The 20,330-nt window shown below is 37.5% G+C and overlaps 1 protein-coding gene across 1 annotated transcript; it reads right to left on the bottom strand.

Moving 5' to 3' along the window:
* Positions 1-140: 140 nt before the first annotated feature.
* tmco4 (transmembrane and coiled-coil domains 4) lies at positions 141-15,765 on the bottom strand. Its single transcript, XM_059334021.1, has 14 exons — positions 15,654-15,765; positions 14,863-15,013; positions 13,251-13,425; positions 13,073-13,100; positions 12,850-12,979; positions 11,550-11,647; positions 11,126-11,269; positions 10,836-10,955; positions 9,238-9,402; positions 7,026-7,162; positions 6,386-6,470; positions 5,130-5,247; positions 4,852-4,969; positions 141-832 (listed from the first exon to the last, which is right to left on the bottom strand). Exons 1-14 carry the CDS (start codon positions 15,694-15,696, stop codon positions 365-367), a joined length of 1,980 nt encoding a protein of 659 aa, XP_059190004.1. The 5' UTR covers positions 15,697-15,765; the 3' UTR covers positions 141-364.
* Positions 15,766-20,330: the final 4,565 nt, after the last annotated feature.

The following is a 20,330-nucleotide window of genomic DNA, read 5'->3' as shown; positions in this document are numbered from 1 at the left end:
CCTTATGGTAATTAAATTACTGTGATAATATCCATAGCAACCAGGCTAATGGACAGAGATATCACCTGTTTTGTAGCATCCTCTATACCTGGAAAACAATATTTACAGGTATGTGACGGAAAATAAATTATGACACTATATAAAAAAAGTACTTCATTTACAAAAGTTAAAGTTGTTCTTAAATTAAAGACTAAAAACAACACTTCATGGTTAAACAAAGCAGTTAATTCAGGGATCTTTGGCCATCTCTGCGTGTCAGTGTGATGGGAATGGAATGAATATTTTCTCCGACAAAGCTTTGATGCTGAACAAACTTGAGAAGGCAACATTTTACAGGGAAGCAGCTGGTCCAGTAACATGCTCTTTACAAGTTTGGCTGCCTTTGTTTGTGTGTGTGCTCTGTTGTCCAGTGTGTGTCATCCCAGCTCCATGATATGTGTTCATTATCAGGGTCAGCCCCCTCTGCAACGTTAAAATCAGACGCTGGGTCGTCATTAGGTGCAGTCTCTTCAGAAGTAAGTGCTAAATTGTTCCTGTCTGATTCTGTGTCATTTAATGAGTCCAGCAGGTCTGAAATATCAGGGATTTCCCAGCCGTCACCCTCCGTCTCTGCCAGCTCTTTCACGTCTCCTTTCTCAGCCTCCTCAGCTTGGGTTTGTGTCTCAGTCGCTTGTTGGTCATCGGGGGTTTGGTCAGGGATTTCCTCTGTCCCCTTTGTAAATGTTACAAGCTGAGGAAGAGCAAAGGCAGCTCCTGGGACCTCCTTGGTGGGAACTCCCACTGCCACCAGGATGGTGTCCATCTGACGCATGTAGTCCAAGTGACCTTTCACCTGGGGAGCAGAAACATGGTTTTACTAGCCCTGTTTCCATTCAGTTACATTTTAGGCAGCTTCTGAGAAGATGCAGAAAAGAAATGCAAATTTGGCACATTTTGATCAGCTGGTTTGCAGCGAATAAACAAGGCTGTAGCTTAGTTTGGTCGGAAGTCGTCATGGCTGTAATCCACTAGTAGAATGAGTAAAAGGAGGTAGAGCAGTAGAGGTGTGAATATTATTGTGATTTTAGGCATTTTGAGATATGCTGAGTATTGCGACAATATATTGCGATTTAACTGTTTAACTGCATTTTGTGTCCACAAAATTAAATTCAATCAAAAACTGTCTATTCATCTTCAACTGAACTCATATCAAACATGTATGGATGACAACAACTGCCGCATTTTATCAAACTTTCAAAATCTTTAAGCTTCACTGCTCTGAATTTTTTTGAATGAAACATATAAAAAGCGTTATTTTGACAACTTCCTGACGCACATATGATACCAGTATCTCCAGTATATTACACTACAGTCTCAGGGAAAATACTGACAGCCGGATGGCTACACATCGATACTTGGCGGCAATGAATTATGTTATAATATTGCCACGCAAAATTTTACTATACTATGTTGTATTGATTTTTTCTCCCCACCTCTATGGAGCAGTGATAATCTGGCGGCCTGCGAAAGCCTCCTCCCCGGCCTGCAGAATAATGGCCTCATGAATTCAGAAAATGTGAGGAGGAAAAAAATGAGTCTGATATGTAGCATACTTTTCACAGTTATTACCCATCACTCCTCAGTGAACTGCTTCCATGGCGGAAGTCTGAGAGCATTTTCTCGTTCGCAAGTATCTAGTCCTATCATGCTGGTTTTCCTATGTTGAGTCTGTTGACACTAATAAAGGCAAATACACCGCGTTCCAAATTATTACGCAAATTGTATTTAAGTGTCATAAAGATTACATGTTTTGTTTTTCAATTAAACTCATGGATGGTATTGTGTCTCAGGGCTCTTTGGATCACTGAAATCAATCTCAGACACCTGTGATAATTAGTTTGCCAGGTAAGCCCAATTAAGGAAAAACTACTTAAGGGCGTTCCACATTATTAAGCAGATGACCAATTCCAAGCAATATGGGAAAGAAAAAGGATCTCTCTGCTGCCGAAAAGCGTGAAATAGTTCAATGCCTTGGACAAGGTATGAAAACCTTAGATATTTCACGAAAACTTAATCATGATCATCGTACTGTTAAGAGATTTGTGGCTGATTCAGAGCACACATGGGTTCGTGCAGATAAAGGCACAATGAGGAAGGTTTCTGCCAGACAAAAACATCGGATTAAGAGAACAGCTGCTAAAATGCCATTACAAAGTAGCAAAAAGATATTTGAAGCTGCTGGTGCCACTGGAGTCCCACGAACATCAAGGTGTAGGATCCTCCAGAGGCTTGCAGTTATGCCTTATTCTATCAGTTATTCTATTCGGCCACCCCTAACCAATGCTCACAAGCAGAAACGGCTGCAGTGGGCCCAGAAATACATGAAAACGAATTGTCAAACAGTCTTGTTCACTGATGAGTGCCGTGCAACCCTGGATGGTCCAGATGGATGGAGTGGTGGATGGTTGGTGGACGGCCACCATGTCCCAACAAGGCTACGACGTCAGCAAGGAGGTGGCGAGGCATGTTTAGGGCCGAATCATGGGGAGAGAGCTGGTCGGCCCCTTTAGGGTCCCTGAAGGTGTGAAAATGACCTCTGTAAAGTATGTGGAGTTTCTGACTGACCACTTTCTCCCATGGTACAAAAAGAAGAACCGTGCTTTCCGTAACAAAATCATCTTCATGCATGACAATGCACCATCTCATGCTGCAAGGAATACCTCTGCATCATTGGCTGCTATGGGCATAAAAGGAGAGAAACTCATGGTGTGGCCCCCATTCTCCCCTGACCTCAACCCTATTGAGAACCTTTGGAGCATCCTCAAGCAAAAGATCTATGAGGGTGGGAGGCAGTTCACATCCAAACAGCAGCTCTGGGAGGCTACTCTGACATCCTGCAAAGATATTCAAGCAGAAACTCTCCAAGCACTCACAAGGTCAATGGATGCAAGAATTGTGAAGCTGCTATCAAATAAGGGCTCCAATGTTAAAATGTAACTTGACCTGTTAAGATGATTTTGATTGAAATAGCTTTTGATTTCAGTAAATATGACCTCCGAATGCTGGAAAATCCAAAAATGAGCAGTTTCAGTTCTTAAAAACCTATAAAATGTTATAAAACTCTGCCGTGCGTAATAATGTGGAACAGTGCATTTTAAGTTTTTTATTTTTGAAAATATACTGTTATCATTGGGAGGTTTGTCCAATCACATTATAATTAATTAAACTAACGGTTGATGACTTAAATTATGCTGACTGTCATTTGCATCGACTATTTAGGAAAATCGGAGAAAAAACTCAGTTGCATAATAATTTGGAACACAGTGTAAACATAGAAGGAATTTAGTAATTAGGTGAAAATATGAAACAATGATAACTAGTAGAGCTGGGGGGAAAAAAATGAATACAGCATAGTATCGCGATGTTTTGTGTGGCAATATTATATCTATTCATGGCTGCCAAGTATGGATATTTAGCATTCCGGCGCCCAGCTGTTTTCCGTAGTGGGCTCACTTTTAGGAATATACTGGAGATACTGGTATCATATGAAACTAGAAGATCTAAGGTATCTATAGTCAGGATATCGTGTTGGCAAGTTGTTGAAGTAACGCTGCAGTTATTTTTTTTTTTACATTTCATGGTGATTTTCAAAGTGGGGTCATGTGACCTCTAACATCATGCTATCTCAATGAAAATAGACTCTCTGGGTTCCCACAAGTCTCCTGTTTACATACACGGCTGCCTCCCAATTCAGAACTGAGAATTTTCTATTATTAGAGAAAACAATTCTTGATTGAATTTCATTTTGTGGACATAAAATGCAGTTAAACATTTAAATCGCAATATATTGTATTGCAATACTCACCATATCGCAAAATGCTTAAAACCGCAATAATATTGTATTGTGACTCAAGTAGGGTAAGGTAAGGTCTCTGGTGATTTCCACCTCTACTAACTAGGCATAAGTACATTATATTTTCTTTATTTGAAAGTTCGGCCCCCACAGTGTCCGCTTAGAAAAAGTCTTGGCCTTTTGTCAAATGTAGTTGATGGCGACTGAAATAGAGGTATTGAGCTGAAGACAAGTTGGCCATCTAACCAATTAATTCTGGTAAATATACGTTTTCCAGGAAGACGTCAACAACAGCGAAATTAGCTGATCAATCTTAAAGTGAGTTAAATGTTTACTGTGCCACAACTCATTCAGCAGAAGCATTTCCACATCACATTTAGCACATAAAGAGCGTAAGCGTGAGCGTAAAACACTATGCACGACTGAGGAGGTTTGAACCAATTTTGACCTTTCTACACAGTTTTCTACACTTCAAAATTTGAATTAAAATATGTGAATGGAAACACGGCTACTGCCTCTGACTAAGAAATATTTATTTGTACATTTTGCATAATTTAAGTTTTTTATTCTTCAAATCAAATGAGCAGGTATATAGTGTATGGTGCCTCAGACATGTCATGTATCCGTTGAGTGAAATCTGAAATCTTGTTTTGTTACACCAGATGTTGTCCACATGTCGATTTACAGGGTGGCAGAAGGGCATTGCTGTCAACTGAACCAGACCAGCAGGGGCCTTATTTTTTTCTTATCTTCTTTTTTTTTTTGAGGAATACAAATGTCTCTTTTGAAGTGCTAATAAAATTCCGTATTCAATGATCTCACATCATTCAGTCAAGGACGCCTTTTGTTTTTTTCACAAATGTGACATTTTTATTCTTGAAAAGAGTAAATTTATGCTGCGTGTGTCTTTTCTTGAGAGGTGAAAAGGTGAGAAATGATCTCAGCTCATATGTACTTGAAAAACTATTCATTAAGGGGTAACTTCAGCAGGCCTGATATAAATAAAACGTCTGACTCACCACAGAGGAAAGATCCACATTGATTATACGCCGATCCTGGATGTTGATTGGCTGTAGCCCCGCAACACACAGCTGTGCAGCTGAACTTCGGTACAAGAACCCCAGAAGCCAGTCCCCTCTGACAGGGGGACAGTTCAGACAGTCATTTATTCATTAAATACTTAGTAAAGTGCTGTCTGAATCAACTGAAGCCAAAACATAAAGCCCGTAACTTACAATGACTTAGAAAATGATAAGTTACTCCGTGCATACTGAAAGATAGAGCTCTGTGAGATTACCTGCAGTAGCCGTTGACTATTTTTCCAGCCACAACCCGGGTCATTCTCTCCCAGGCCTTTTCAGAGCCGTCCACAGGGGCCCCCAAGAGGACTACATCCTCTACTACTCCTTCACTACCTAATGAATCACAACAACATAGGACTCAACTAGTTTGTCAAGACAATGTTAAGAAAACATGGACTTTTTTAAGACTATAATGAATACAATATAAAACCCATTTCACATCCACACTGGTAAAAAAGTACAAAAGACATGAAGGAAAATCGGAAGCCCGGAATAACTTGCAAAGTATATTAATCTATTCACAGCTCTGTCACATTGGAATAAAACATGCTTAACCTAATTAAAAACACCAGAAGTCTCTCTACTGTGACCTAATATTTGTTTAGAACTCAGAATAAAAAAAAATATTGGCGAACATCATTAAAAAACTCTGCAGCCAACAGCAAATGTACTTAGTTCCGTTTTGTAGTCATGTTATAGCTTCCTCAAATATCCAAATATTTAAAAGTGAGACTGAAGTTTCTGCATTTGTTTTTGAATAAAAGTAACGTGAATACATTTTAAAGATTTTTCAAAATTGTTTTAAAAGACATTTTACGACAATTTTAGACATTTTAAGGCCTTAAATTAAAATTATTCGTTTTAAGACTTTTTAAGACCCCGCAGGTACCCTGTTATTATGGTTTGATTACACAAGGTATAACCACATTAACCACTTTTATTTCCGGCCACATCATTATAATTCTAATCTGCAAAAGAAAGATGAGGATTAGTTTGGCTTTAAAAATAAACTCATGGACTGTATAAAAAAGGCTATGTAGCATACTTTATGTCACCCATTGGTTTGTGGATCAGGGTTTTGAAGCCTTAAGATTGGCGTTTTGGCTGCCGCCATCTTGGTTTCTTGGAGCCAGATGTGACCATATTTGGAAGAGAAGGTGGAACTAACTTCTCAGCTATCGCAGCACTAGCTAGCTTGGTAAGCGAGGTTCAACCATATTAGTATATTGATTGGACTGAAATAAAATGTATTTACAGAAATAAATGAACAGCTGACATCTGGATTTAAGTACAATCAAATTTTTCTCATAGACTTCTATACAATCTGACTTCTTTTTGCAACCAGTTTATTCGCCCCCTGCTGACCATTAGCGAGAATGCTACATACACTTTTTCTATAGAGTCTGTGCATTGAAATGTGGATGTGGATCCATAATCAAAATATGGTTTATCCACAGAAAGGTGTTCATACCTTGGTCATTGGCAAGTTCCTGGAGACAGTAATAAATAACTCTGGCCCCAAGACTGAAACCTATGAGGCTGACAGGCCGCTTCCCCTTTAAATACAGAAAATAAGAAAAGAGATGCAGAATTATGAAGGAGCTTTAATCTTCCTAGTGTTTACTGATCTTAATCAAGTTATTATCTTCTGATCATGAGGTCATATTCCAGGATAATAAATAAAGCACCTCATGTTAGGTTTTGTTTTACTGTTCTAAGGGACAACAAACAGAAGGTGAGCTAATGTAGTTAATACTGTGTAAGCAAAACATACAACTCTCCCCTCCAGAGCGACACAACATTGTGGTACACTACGGCAGTGGTGGAAGAAGTTTTCAGATCCTTTACTTAAGTAAAATTATTAATACCACACTGTGAAATTACTCCACTACAAGTAAAAGTCCTGCATTCAAAACTTACTGAAGTCATAGTACAAAAGTATCAGCATCAAAATGTACTTAAAGTATCAAAAGTAAAAGTTACATAAAATGGAAATACTCAAGTAAAGTACAAGTACCTCAAAATTGTACTTAAGTACAGTACCTGAGTAAATGTACTTAGTTACTTTCCAGCACCTCACTACAGTAAATAGAGGTTATGAGGTAGGATACCTGCTGTCTGCTTCTTAAAACCTGGGCCAGGTGTTTCCCCACTTCTGCTGAGCGGTTCAGACAAACACACCAGGGGTTGTCGATGACACTGGCTGCTGCCAGCAGAGACGCAGGCCATGTCAGAGCCGCCACGATGCCTGGATGGTGCGATGATGTAAAGTCAATACAACAAAATACAATGTGCAGCCCACTGTTCCTTGCATGGTGTGTTCACTTGTGTGTGTAAAAAAAGGATGGGTTAAATGCAGAGGTTGAATTACCCCATTATGGGATTAAAAAAGGATACATCTTAATCAACCTTAAAAATAAAAATGGCTAGATAAGAAAGTCAGTATTGTTAAACAGAAATAAACTAAATACAGACAATCAATGCTATATCAGCAATAACTTTTAAATCACCTATCAGATATTTATGGAAGCCTTGAGAGGCAAAGTGAGAGTCATAATTCTGATGATCCATTTCTTGTTTGATCTAAATTGGTTGATTTTTTACTTTAAAAACAGGTGAAAAAGTGTTTTCCCATGTAAACTTTTTTAAGTTACTTCTTTTCCAAAAAATCATCTTGGAAACAGGTGGGGAAAAAAGTTTTGCCTGGTGAAAATTTTTTTGTTAGGTACTTTTTTCCAAGTTTTTTTTGTCAGGATTTAAGTGCTTGTTGTTGTTATACTCCTTTTGGCCACAAGAGGCTTAAGTGCATTGCCATGTTTTAAATTGATTCATTAAGCATTTATTCATATTTTCTTCCAGGTGAGTTTGAATTCCTCCATGTATTCTGAGCACAATCTACATAATATTGTGTGTTAGCAAGTTATGTAACATTATTGCCATGTCTTTCTTTTGGAAATAAATAAATTTGAAAATTAAAGTAAACTGGAGGAAAACATGAAGTCTTTAATGACTGAAGGGGTAGTGGTGCACTTCACACACTTATGAAAATTATCCTGGCAATGGTTTCACAAATTTAAAAAAATAATTTAGAATTATCATCTTGGAAAGAATACTTTTTCCCCTGCTTTTAAGAGATTTTTTTTAAAACTCAGACTTACAAATGAATCACCAGAATTAGTTCCTCATTTGCCTCCCAGGGCTTCCCTAAATATCGGCATGGAAAACATGATCAAAAGCACATGTTTCCAAAAACAGAGCAGACTAAGTGCTTCCTAGGAAGAAATGTTTTGTAGTTATGAATGTTCAGCATTCAGCTTAATAAATTATTTAAGTTGGATCAAAGATTGGTCATTTATATTGTGTTCATGCAACTTGATTGGTTCAAGGCAATCGGTTCATGTAATTTTAAGTTATCTCAACTATAATGTAGTAAGTTATTTTAGTTGGAAGATAGTTGTTGATTAATTTCAGTAATTCAGCAATTTTGCAATACAAGAAGCATTAAGTTGCCATTACTGTAATTGCTGTGGAATTAGGGCTACACGGTGGTGTAGTGGTTAGCACTCTCGCCTCACAGTAAGAGGGTTTTTGCATGTTGTCCCTGTGTCAGCTCCACCGGCTTCCTCCCACAGTCCAAAAACACGCACTTAGGTTTAATTGGTGACACCCGTAGGTGTGAATGAGAGCGTAATTGTCTGTATCTATGTCAGCCCTGCGATAGTCTGGTGACCAGTCCAGGGAATACCCCGCCTCTCGCTCCCGCTAATGCTCCCGCTAATGAATGAATAAATGGAATTAGTACTGCTAACTCATAATACACATGTCACAACAACTCTAGACATACAGTCATGGAAAAAAATATTAGACCACCCTTGGTTTCTTGTGTTTCTGGTTCATTTTGATAGCTGGTACAATTAACAGTGCATTTGTTTGGACAAATATAATGATAACAACAAAAATAGCTCATGGTTTTCTTGATAATGATGTTGGTTATTATCAAGAAAACCATGTAAAATGGCTAGATATCAGCTCTTAAATTAAACTCTTATGAATGAATTATGTTGTAATCGTTATATTTATCCAAACAAATGTACCCTTAGTTGTACCAGGCATTAAAATTAACAATAAATTGAAGAAGAAAAAGGGTGGTCAAATCATTTTTTCCATGACTGTATGAGTTATCTTTACTTACAAAACAATAATTGTTTTTACTTCATTTATTTGAGTTAGTAAACTTAAATGGATTAAGGCAACTGGTTTCCTCACATAGTTTTAATGAACTAACTTGTCAGGTTTTAAAGTGCTGCCTGGCCATCCTCTTACCTGACAGCACCGTGTACTTGAGTGCCTCCTGGGCCACCATGCTGACCAGCCCGTCCAACAGAGAGGCCATGGCTGAGCCCAGATCCCTGAGGAAACGGGACTCCCACACCAGGCAGTACTGTTCCCCGCACTCGCCCAGACTGCACCATGGGGCCTGGAACGACCCTGGAAAAGAGCGGTCATGTTGTTATGTATGGAAACGCATAAGCAGCACTTGGAAGTGAAGTGCTTTTTTGGCCATTGTGTGTGAAGGGGCTTACTAAGCTTGGAACTGAGTGCATTTTAGAGCTGTATCGTTTTAAGTGGTTTGTTTGCATAATCTCAGGTGGACATCCGTTTTACAACATTATGTGCAGAACTGATCACATCTGTGCTTTTCTTGCTTTGTCATGTATATTTTCCCTTGTTTTTCCCCATCAAACTACTTCGATTAAACACAATTCATTGTGGAGACTTAATTCAAAACTTCAAAAATATTCAGCTTATTTATGACATTTTCCAAGTTACATTTAGTGTTTGTTTCTTCCATACTTTTCATAATATCTTTATTGTACAGAACCAGTGAAAGGTTTGGACACACTTTCTCATTCAGTGGTTTTTTTTTGTTTGCTATATAATTCCACAAGTGTTCCATCATAGTTTTGATGTCTTTAATATTAATCTACAACTTAATAAAAATAAAGAAAAACCACTGAGTGAGAAGGTGTGTCCAAACTTTTGACTGGTACTGTATGTTTGTCATGATTTCCCCTGTTCAAATAATTTTATGACCTATTATAGTAGTTTTCAGGTTCGTACTTGCATTTTGGGGCTCTACTAGAACATAATGACATGTTTTCACGTTAAAAGAACACCTTTTTTGTCTCAAACTGCCTGTCTGGATACACTTTGATTCACCCTCCGTCTGAAAGGTTCTGTTTTAGCGCCTGTGTCTTTAAGCCTTTCTCACAAAAAAGCCCAGGCTGCTCTGATTGGTACCGTGTATTTTCTGGCATGTGTACTCTTGTAGTCTCTGTCCCATCATTGAAGCTGTGGAAGGACTGTAACGGAGTACATCAGTGACACTTTCTGCTGTGAAAAATCACCAATAAAAGTTTCTAAACCAAAAAACTACACTACAGTGAACAGAAACTGGGGGGGGGGGGTCACATCATCAGCAACCAATTTTGCAGATTTCTCTGTATGTAGCTACATGTAGCAGTGTATGTAATGTAAACACTGAGGTAACATAACTGGAGCAGAAACACATGTAAAGAAATCTGGCACAGGGTTCATAAACATGAGTAGAGTCTTCAGGAGGGCCAGAAAGCTGAGGTTTTGTTTTACTGTATTATTTCAAACTCTTGCCATGTTTCATATGAACAGGCAACATTGAAACATTATATACATGATAGAAAATAAGTAAAAGCATAATATGTCCCCTTTAAATTCAGTTGTTATGATGCCATGATGTCTGAAGGTGAACACGTCTGATTGAAAAAATATCAAAACCAGGGAGTCTAATCTGGTTATTTTATCCCTTAAAATAATATCAATTAATTTTTACAGCCATGATATATAGTTTGAAATTGGAAGTGGCTGAAGTGACAGTGACTTACCATATTTACCACTGCAGAGCCACCCTGTCACGGCGATGGTCAGGTGAAGATGTTTCCCAGAGCTCAGTGGCAGGAATTCAAATTCTTCTATTGCTCCGACACACTTATTCATCTTATAGCCTGGAGAGACAATGTATAAACATTAAACATGGGTAGAGAAGACGATAAATAGAGAAGACGATGAGAAAAGCTACAGGTAATACCACAAACATGAGTTATAAAGTTCAGTCTGAATTCTGACGATGATAACTTGTTGAAGCAGAGAATCATGTGTCTTTCAACACTCGTACCAGTCAGTCCAGCTCCTGCTGCTCCAAACAGGGAGGCCATGATTGCGATGCCAGTGGCTGAGCCCAGAGCAGCAGCCCCGCCTGCCCCCAGCACAGCACCGGCCCCTGCTGCCACCAAGGGGGCTGCCAGCCCACCTGTCACACCTGGCAAAGGCACAAAGAGTGCAGTCAGAACAGTAAAATGCCAATCTGTGGAAAGGGAAAGCCTTTTAGAGAAGAGTTAAGTCTACAGAGGAAATAATACATCTCTTAAAGTGTGAAAGATCCAGTCTTTATGTATTACTCTCATGGTCTTCACACTCTGTGGTGATTTAATTATCCATATATTAGGTTATCAGTTGAGGTCCACATGTCCACATTGGATACTAGATGTTGCAAATCTCCATTTAAAACTCTCAAAGGCACGTGAAGCAGGAATAATTACCAATCACTGTTCCTCCACCCACGGTCGCCAGTCCAATGAGGAGGTAGCGTCGTAACTTTCGCCCTCTTTCTCTTCTCCGTCGCCGAGAGGACTCCTCTCTAATGGCGGCAGAATCAGACAGATTATCCATTTTGGTATATATATTCATAGGTGTAGTGACCCCATTGCTACTCGAAAGAGATGCCACTACTTTGATGAGATCCAGTGTTTTACGTGCACAATTGAAATGTCCACAGTTTCCATAGGCTATATCACTTAACCCATTTAAGCCGGGAAAGCATTACCGCATTTCTACCATTAAAACCGGGAGAGCTGCTGCGTTATTCTACCATTAAAGCTGGTGTGTAAAGTTATTCTGGTGATAAATATATTTTAAAAATATTAATATGTTTATTACGGCTGTATGCTTCCCCATCCAGTCAAGTTGCAGTTTACATCCATGTCTGCCCGTCTGTTCCCGGGTCATGGCATTGAATAATGGCCAGAAAAGTATTTTAGGGGAACATTATGATGTCACAGTGAAGCTGAAGTTTCCCTATTAGCACCTGTGCAAATTTTTTGTCTTAGTCAGCATATAAATGTATTGAGTTATGGCCCAAAATGTCTTTTGACAACCAATATCTAATCAGTTCAGCTTTGAGTTCAAGTTTGACAGCACACTAAAATGTGTTTCTGAAAACATTTGAGGCTTGAAATAGGCAACACAGTAACAGTATCTTGATTCGAATTTGATCAGCACTGCCTACTTTTCATAGATTAATCTGAGTTTAATGAACCTGTTGCATTGTGCTGGAAGCCAATCATTGTATCAAACCTGCCCTTTATGAGATAAACAGTTGGGATTGGGGCCAGGATGGGTGAAATCTGTCTGAATGAGAGGGGGCCAAACAAAAAATGAACTCTGCAGATCTGACTGGTTCACTGGCTAGACGTCTGTGCCAAATTTCCACAAGGCGTTCTCGTGACACCCAGTTCAAGAGAATGTTACGAACAGACAGACAACACGAAAACAAAATGCCTCGGGCTGTAGCCGACGCCGGCGCCGGGGCTTCGAAATGTCAACAATCAAAGTTCCTCTGCCCACGGCAGCTCGTCCAATGATGACTCCTCTTACTCGCCTAACGGGGCTTTTTGAAAACAATAAGCTGCTTGTTTATGCAACACAACCATCTGCATATTGGACACAAGTGTGGCTGCACTTCTGTTGCTTAAATAGGCTGACACACATAAGATCTGTCCAAAAAGTAAAGCTAAGACAGACATATTGTCATGAATTATTTAAAATTAAGACATAACTTACTCGCTCTCCTCTCCTCCTTCCCTCAACCTTTCTCCCAGTGTTCCTTCAAACTCCTCCAGCTGCTGTGGAAGGACTCGTAGCAGACAGCTGACATGACGGACGAGAACCCTCGATCTGGCATCATACTGGCCTGAGTACATGACAGATCATAGAAGTGAAGAAGTAACAGGCTTAAGTGAATTTACACTAACTTAAAATCATTAATTCCTCAAATGATTCTTACCATCTTTGACAGAAAAAGTCACCAGATCCTGTAAAACAAAGTGAAAGCTGGTTATAATCTATAGTTTGTTTGTAGAAAACCAGACACAACATGACGCATCTCTAATTTTTTCTAAGTGTATTTGTTAAACAGTATAATACAACCACAAAATAATAGATATAATAGAATTTTGAGTCACCTGTACAATGGGGGTGGCCCCAGAAGCCAGCAGTGGTTCGGCCTGTAAGATGGATAGGAAGGTGTCGTTGCCTTCACAGCCCAGGCCGGACAGGAAAGCTCCCATAACTGGCATTACGGACTCATCCAGGTTCAGCCATTGGACTAAGCCCTGCAGATACTGCTCCCTGAACACACTGAGAAACACACAACTGCTCATCTCCTCAGCTTCACAGTTCAGTTAATGCATTATTACTCCACAGTTTAGTTGAAAAGAACCTCATTAATGCACATGGATATTTACAAGTGGAACAGGAAAAAGCAGCTTTCAGAAATGTTTCATTCATGCAGAAGAATAAATAAATAAATAAAAGCCAAATCCTCATGATTTCCTGGAGGTTTTACAGTTTTTCTCAATTGCTAAAACACTAATTCCTGTTGTGTGAATAAATTGCTCAGTTGTCTAAACTCATTCCCCGAATCGAACATCCTTTTGACAAAACCATAAACTATCTTCATCTAGTAAAACACTATTTGCAGATCTCAGTCATTCCTTTTGCAAAACTCTAAACACAATTCTCATGCAATAAGACACTGTAATGCACTTGTGATACATAATGGTAACAACAAGTGACAAAACATGAACACAAAGGAAACATGTGTCATCCATTGAACACAACGATTCAAAATTGATCACACTTGTTTCTCATGTCAAGACAACATTTGGGATAATGTTAGTTTTCAACATGCTGTCAAAGTGAGAGAATGATTCAATGTGAATCCAAATTTCTGTAACCATACTCTCCATTCCTCAATGCGATAGAGGAGTTTTTCTCCACTGCATTTTAGGCTGAACAGTTTAATTTGTAATTGTAAATTTCAGGATGTTTTTTTCACAGTACCTATGTTTCAATGCAGAGTTAATGCGGAATCCACTGAGTTGTGCAATTTTTTTCTATTTTTTTTTAATTTTTTTTACTTTTGAGATGCAAAATGCATGTGCTATACTTTAATCTGACCATGAGCTACATGCCTTGAACACTGTGTTTTCAATTTTTTGGTGTAGTGTGTAATGACTGCTTAGAAGTTTTTTCTACTTTGACCAATTAGTTCAAGATCTGACAACACTGTTTGGTTTTGAGAACAGGTAAAACTATTTTGAGGCGATGGTATGGTTTTGCTAAAAGAATCAGGGGTTTTGTGAATGTAGTGTGAGAAAAGAGTTTTGTTTTTAGAATTCTGAGAAAAGGACAGGAGGATTTGAAAAAAAACAACAACTGACGAATGTCTGAAATTTCTTAAAGACTGAAGTCCAACATTGATTTTGAAGTTTTATCATTCTGAAGAGACAAGGTCAATACATTTAGATATACCTATACTATTGTAATTACTGTATTCAGTACCAGTATCATCTCTACTGTGTTTGTTGTAGGTGTGACAATCACACTGACCACACAAGTCATTAATACCTTAAATAATATGTTAGGGGGAAATAGAGAACATTAAATGGTAGATTTTTAGTTTACCAGACAAAAGCTGAAGCGATCAGCCTACAACACAATGACTGCACTGATATGTCTAGGAAGTACACGCACAGAATGTCATGATGACCTTATTCTTCACAGCTCTGTTACCTGTTTTCAGTCCCAGTAAACAACTGGCCCAGAGAGACGCCGCACAGTGCAGCAAAGGCAAACCGGCCCTGTTCACTCAGCTGTCTGCTGATTATTTCCTCTGAGATGGGGTCACGTGGGGCATCATGTGTTGTACCTGCCCACCCTGGGTCTAAGGTGATAAATGGACAAAACTTAATCATTAACTTGAAGGTAAGAGTTTGAGTCACAACAGAGAGAAATGGTATTCAAATTCCACATTAATACATATGAAAGACACATTAAGTATGAGTGAAAACAGTGAAAACATCTAACGGTATGGTACAAGGACTATTTAAATGCATTTAGGTGGACATATTGCAAGCCGAATTTATCACAAGACTCCAATGGCTCATATGAGGTCTTGTAGTATACTTTATATGTCTATGTCAGCTATAAGAAATTTAGCTGCCTACATTTTTAACGCAGTTTTGTTTGACGTTTCGTATCTTGCAACCAGCTACACGGAACTAGGTTACACGGTCTAACTTTGTCTTATGTCTCCGATGAACTGACCTGAATTCAACACAAAGATGCTGCTAAAAGTGAAACCCTCATGAGTTTTAACATTCCTTATAGCTAAAAGTAAAAGGAAAATTGTGACTTTAAAACCAGTGAGTTTCAAAAACACAAACCTTAGAGCTACAAACAGCTGGCTGCCTCAGCCAGTTATCTAGCTAACGGTTCACTGGTAACTTTACATAACGTCGCCAATGTATTAATTCACTCTACTGTCGCAACGGGGTGAATAATAAACAAGTTATATTAGGTACCTGGAGCAAAATTTGTATCCGTACTGCTCTTGTTTCCCTCCATGTCCACAGATATATCACTACTCTGTTCTAAACTTTTGCTGCCTTCAAGTGTTCCTCCTGAGCTGGGTATCCGGCCTACACGTTAATACGGTGTAGGATTATGTTTCATTTGGGACATTTGTTGCACTTTATATAGCACTGTTACCACTCAGCAGTAGCACGGCATCATAAACACCACTGTTTCTGCTTGCGATAAAAACTCTATTGGGTCATTCACGTGGTTGTTTATGTTGGTATTTTAATATTTACGACTGTAATTGAAGCCATCATTTCTTTGTTGTTCGAGTGACGTAACGTCCACGTACACTTTGGACGGGGCAGGGGTCTGTTCACGAATGACACGTTTTTGTTTTTTTGTCATTTACTTTTTATTGGTTTTTGATTTTACATTTAAATGAACAAACAAACAATCAACATGAAGACCTATAGACAAATACAGAAAATATCAAGAGAAAAGTAAAAGCGTACAAAAGGGGATTGGAAAACACCTCCAGTCGTGAAAGTGAAAATAAAAAAGGAAAGGTACAAAGAAATGAAAGTATTCAGAAAGTCCAATCTGAGATTACCTCAAGTCCGGTCGTATGGTAGAGACATATGTGATCCATTTTAGCCAATTTTCAATAAATACCTCTTTTTGTGTTCTTAAATTGAAAGTAATTCTTTCCATTACAAAGATGCTGTACACAATATCAATCCATTCATCTGCACTATAGGTGCCTCCCTCATCAGCCATTTCTTCGTTATTGATTTCTTACAGGCCACCAGTAATATTCTCATTAAATATTTATCTTTATTCTTCCACTCCAGTTCCTCTAGATCCACCAAATATAACAAATTGAAACAGAAAAATATTTTTGTTGAAAACACAGTCTCTAGAATTTGATGTACGCTCAGCCAAAATGGGGTCACAACAGGGCAACACCAGAATATATGATAGTGATTCGCCTCTTTGCTTCCACATCTCCAACATTCTGTCTGATTGGAATATGATCTCTTTTGATATGGAGTGCAGAAATAGCGAATTAGATTTTTCCATGAATATTCTCTCCAAAGTGGAGAATTTGTTGTTTTCCATTGTTGTTTGAAAATGTCCTTCCTGTGAGATTATGATGTTGCCTTCAGTTGATGGAAAGTTTTTGAGAGAGAAATTGATTTCAAGTTGATGAATTGCACATGTTTAGGTCGGGAATGGGCTGTTATGTGCACATGGAGTTCCTGATTAACAGGGTTTTGAATTGAGAGGTGGGAAACCAGTGAAAGCCTCTGGGTGGCATACGATTCAAAAGTCAGAGCTAGTACAACTGCTGGCCAGTAGGTGTGAGTGTAGCATTTATTTTCTCACCACATATCCCCTTTATACCAATTACCGAATTGGTATATGGTTTTTCACAATTTATTATTTTCCTAATTGTCCTGAAATGTGGCAACAATCTAATTGATTAGTAAAGCAACAATAGGCCTATGTCTTTCTTATTCGTTCGCCTTCTTATTCACACATATTTCCTTTCGTTCAGAGTTTGTCCAAGGTCCATGTATGACTGTCTGCCTTTCTACCATCAGTAATGCTTTCTCTCCAGTGCTCGCCTGGCAGTACATCAGAATGAGCACGGTTGCCTGCCAACCAGCTTCACTCAAGGGCACGGTCACAGAAGCACACTGGAATAATTTGATAAGATGTTGCCAATGGCTAAGAATGCAACAGAAAATGCCATTGTTCAATGATGTTTGGTTATTATGTGGATTTTAATAGTGGCAGGGTCACAGGCATGAAGAGAGACAAGCAGGAGACACTGACAATAGACCAAGGCCAACGCATTTTCAATGAATGGATTTTTATGAGCGGGGGAGATATGCCTTGTGAGTCATACAGCAGCATTCTCAGTGTGTTTATGCGTAGTATTAGTATAGAATATGACCCTACAGTACAGGATAGTGTAGTACAGTACAGCATTCAGCAGGCATAATATTATATATATATATTATATTATTATGCATAATATTTATCAGTCTCAACATAAAATATATGGTATTTGTACTATTTTCAATTGAATATGTGTAACATTGAATATATGCTGAATCAGTGTTGTATTATAACATAATATACTATGGGAAAACTATATTTATGGATGTATAGTATATTATTATTGTAAAGCACAGTACAGCTATGTAGTATAATATGATGCAGTGTAATACAATGTAGTAAAATATATTATTGTGAAGGTCTTGTAAAAGATGTATAGTGAATAATGCTATAGTAAAGTATGGTACAGCATGTATAGTATAATATAGTATAGTATAGTAACATATAGTATAGTGTAGTATAGTATAGTATAGTAACCGATGGTATAGTGTAGTATAGTATAGTATAGTAACCTATGGTATAGTGCAGTATAGTATAGTTACATATAGTATAGCATAGTATATTAACATATAGTATAGTATATCAACATATAGTACAGTATAGTATAGTAACATATAATATAGCAACATATAGTATAGTATATCAACATATAGTATAGTATAGTATAAAATAGTATAGTAACATATAGTTTAGTATATCATCATATAGTATAGTATAGTATAGTATAGTTTTCCTATTGTTTAATTGTTAATACTTTTTATATTTATACCTGTTTAAATTGTAAATTGTTGATACTTTAAAAATATTTTTTATTTGTTTAATTGCTAATTTTTAATTTAATGTAATTTCTGCTAAATTGTTTACTATTTATTTTTACTATTTTTTATTGAAGCTTCTCTCTATCTTGCTACCCACTTTGTTGCTGTAATACTGGAAATTTCCCCATTGTGGGAAAATCTAATCTAATCTATGCGTAGTAAAATATCTTGATACAAGTATAGTATAGTGGGTATTTAGTATGACATATACAGTATAGAACAATATGTGGGGTGTAGAATTAAAAATCATAGTACAATATGCATGGAATAGTATTGTATAGTGAAATAGTACAAACATTTTAATATAGTTAGACTTAAGGTTAGGTTATTATCCAAGATTGAGTTTTAGGTGTATTTTTTTTAACATAGTCTTCATGAAACCCCACCTTTTCATAAACACTCTGATCATGTTGATGTTTTGCTGATCTCTGACTTTCTCCTGGGTGTTTTCAGACCGTTTGGCGGCCCTCCTCTCCCACTCCCTTCCCATTTGCTTCATCAGCTCCAGTTTACTGTATACACTTGGCACTGCTCTCCTCTGCCTTCATTTTTTCCAGCCACTTTTGTGCAATGACAAGACAGCAACGCCAACGCAGGAAAAAGGTGCAAGGGTGGCTTAGACTTCCACCAGGTCTCCGTGTGGAGGAACTGTTAGTACAACATGGGCACTTTGTCAAAATAATATCCTGGCCTTGTCACAAAGGAATCTCCAAAACTACACGTGCTGTATTTGTCTGTTTCTGAGAGGCATCCTGTTTATACAGCCTGGGGAACAGTCTCTAGTGTATCATAAACAATACTTTATATGTAGCAAAGCCACAGCTTGATTACAAATGATACATAATAAAAGCACATATTTTTTCTCTCGCATAATATATAAATTATTTCTACATTAATCACACTAAGTGCAACATATACAACTAACTATTTATGATATACAGATAAGAAGCATTATTGAAGAGGACCCGTATGAGTTCTCGTTTTACAGACTTGTCTAGACCTGCAATCAGGGAAAAATAAAAGCCCAGAGTATGGCTTTGAAAGCAAGTGTTGAAAAAGCAGTGATGGAAAAGATAATATGACCTGAACTCCTGCTGTACCTTGAATAAAATTCAGGCTATTTGTACACCTGTGCTTAATATACTTGGTCAACAGAACTTACATTTCTGCACTGGCTTTAGTTTCTGTAGCTATGGTGACATTAAAATAAATGTTTCTTCAATTCAAAGTGTCTTAACATGCATTAAGATTAAGTTTTCCTTTATTACAGCTTATTTATTACAGAGTTACAGCAACAACGTGGATAGCAAAAAAGAAAAGAAAAAAGAAAGGTATTAGCAAATAAACAAGTTAAAAATACATATTTTTAAAAAGTAACAATTTACAATACAAACAGGTAGAAATGTAAAAAGTATAAACAATTAAAACAAAATAAAATAAAAACTTTAGGAACATTAATACTAATTAATACATGTAACCATTATTTTGCATCACTAAATATTGCATGTGCTTTAATACTGTCAAAAATAATTATATACAATGCAACAATTATATGATTATTATCATTAGGTGATTGAGAATAATCATCGCTTTCTGCAAATTATTTTTTATTTCATCAATCGTTTCAGTCATTTTTTAAGCAAAAATGTAACAACATTCACTTGAGCATTTTATGCTTTTTCTTTGTCTTATAGGACATTAAACTGAACATCTTTGGGGGGGGGGTCACAGTTAGTTGGTCTAAAAAACAAGCATTTTGAAAATGGGATTAATTCACAGTTTTGTGACTTTTTGTCAACTCAATGATGAATCAATGATAACAATAAGCATTATTTGCAGCCCTACTTGTGTTTATCTTAAATGTTATATTTACAAATGCATAATTTTTTTATAATTTAAAGCCACCATATGTAGGTGTAGATTTAAAATAATTCTGCATTTGGCGCCCCCCAGTGG

This window comes from Centropristis striata, chromosome 5 (assembly GCF_030273125.1).
Source record: "Centropristis striata isolate RG_2023a ecotype Rhode Island chromosome 5, C.striata_1.0, whole genome shotgun sequence".
In the NCBI taxonomy this organism is placed as follows: Eukaryota; Metazoa; Chordata; class Actinopteri; order Perciformes; family Serranidae; genus Centropristis; species Centropristis striata.
The sequence above is the reverse complement of the archived record's forward strand: the minus strand, read 5'-3'. Positions and strand labels throughout refer to the sequence as shown.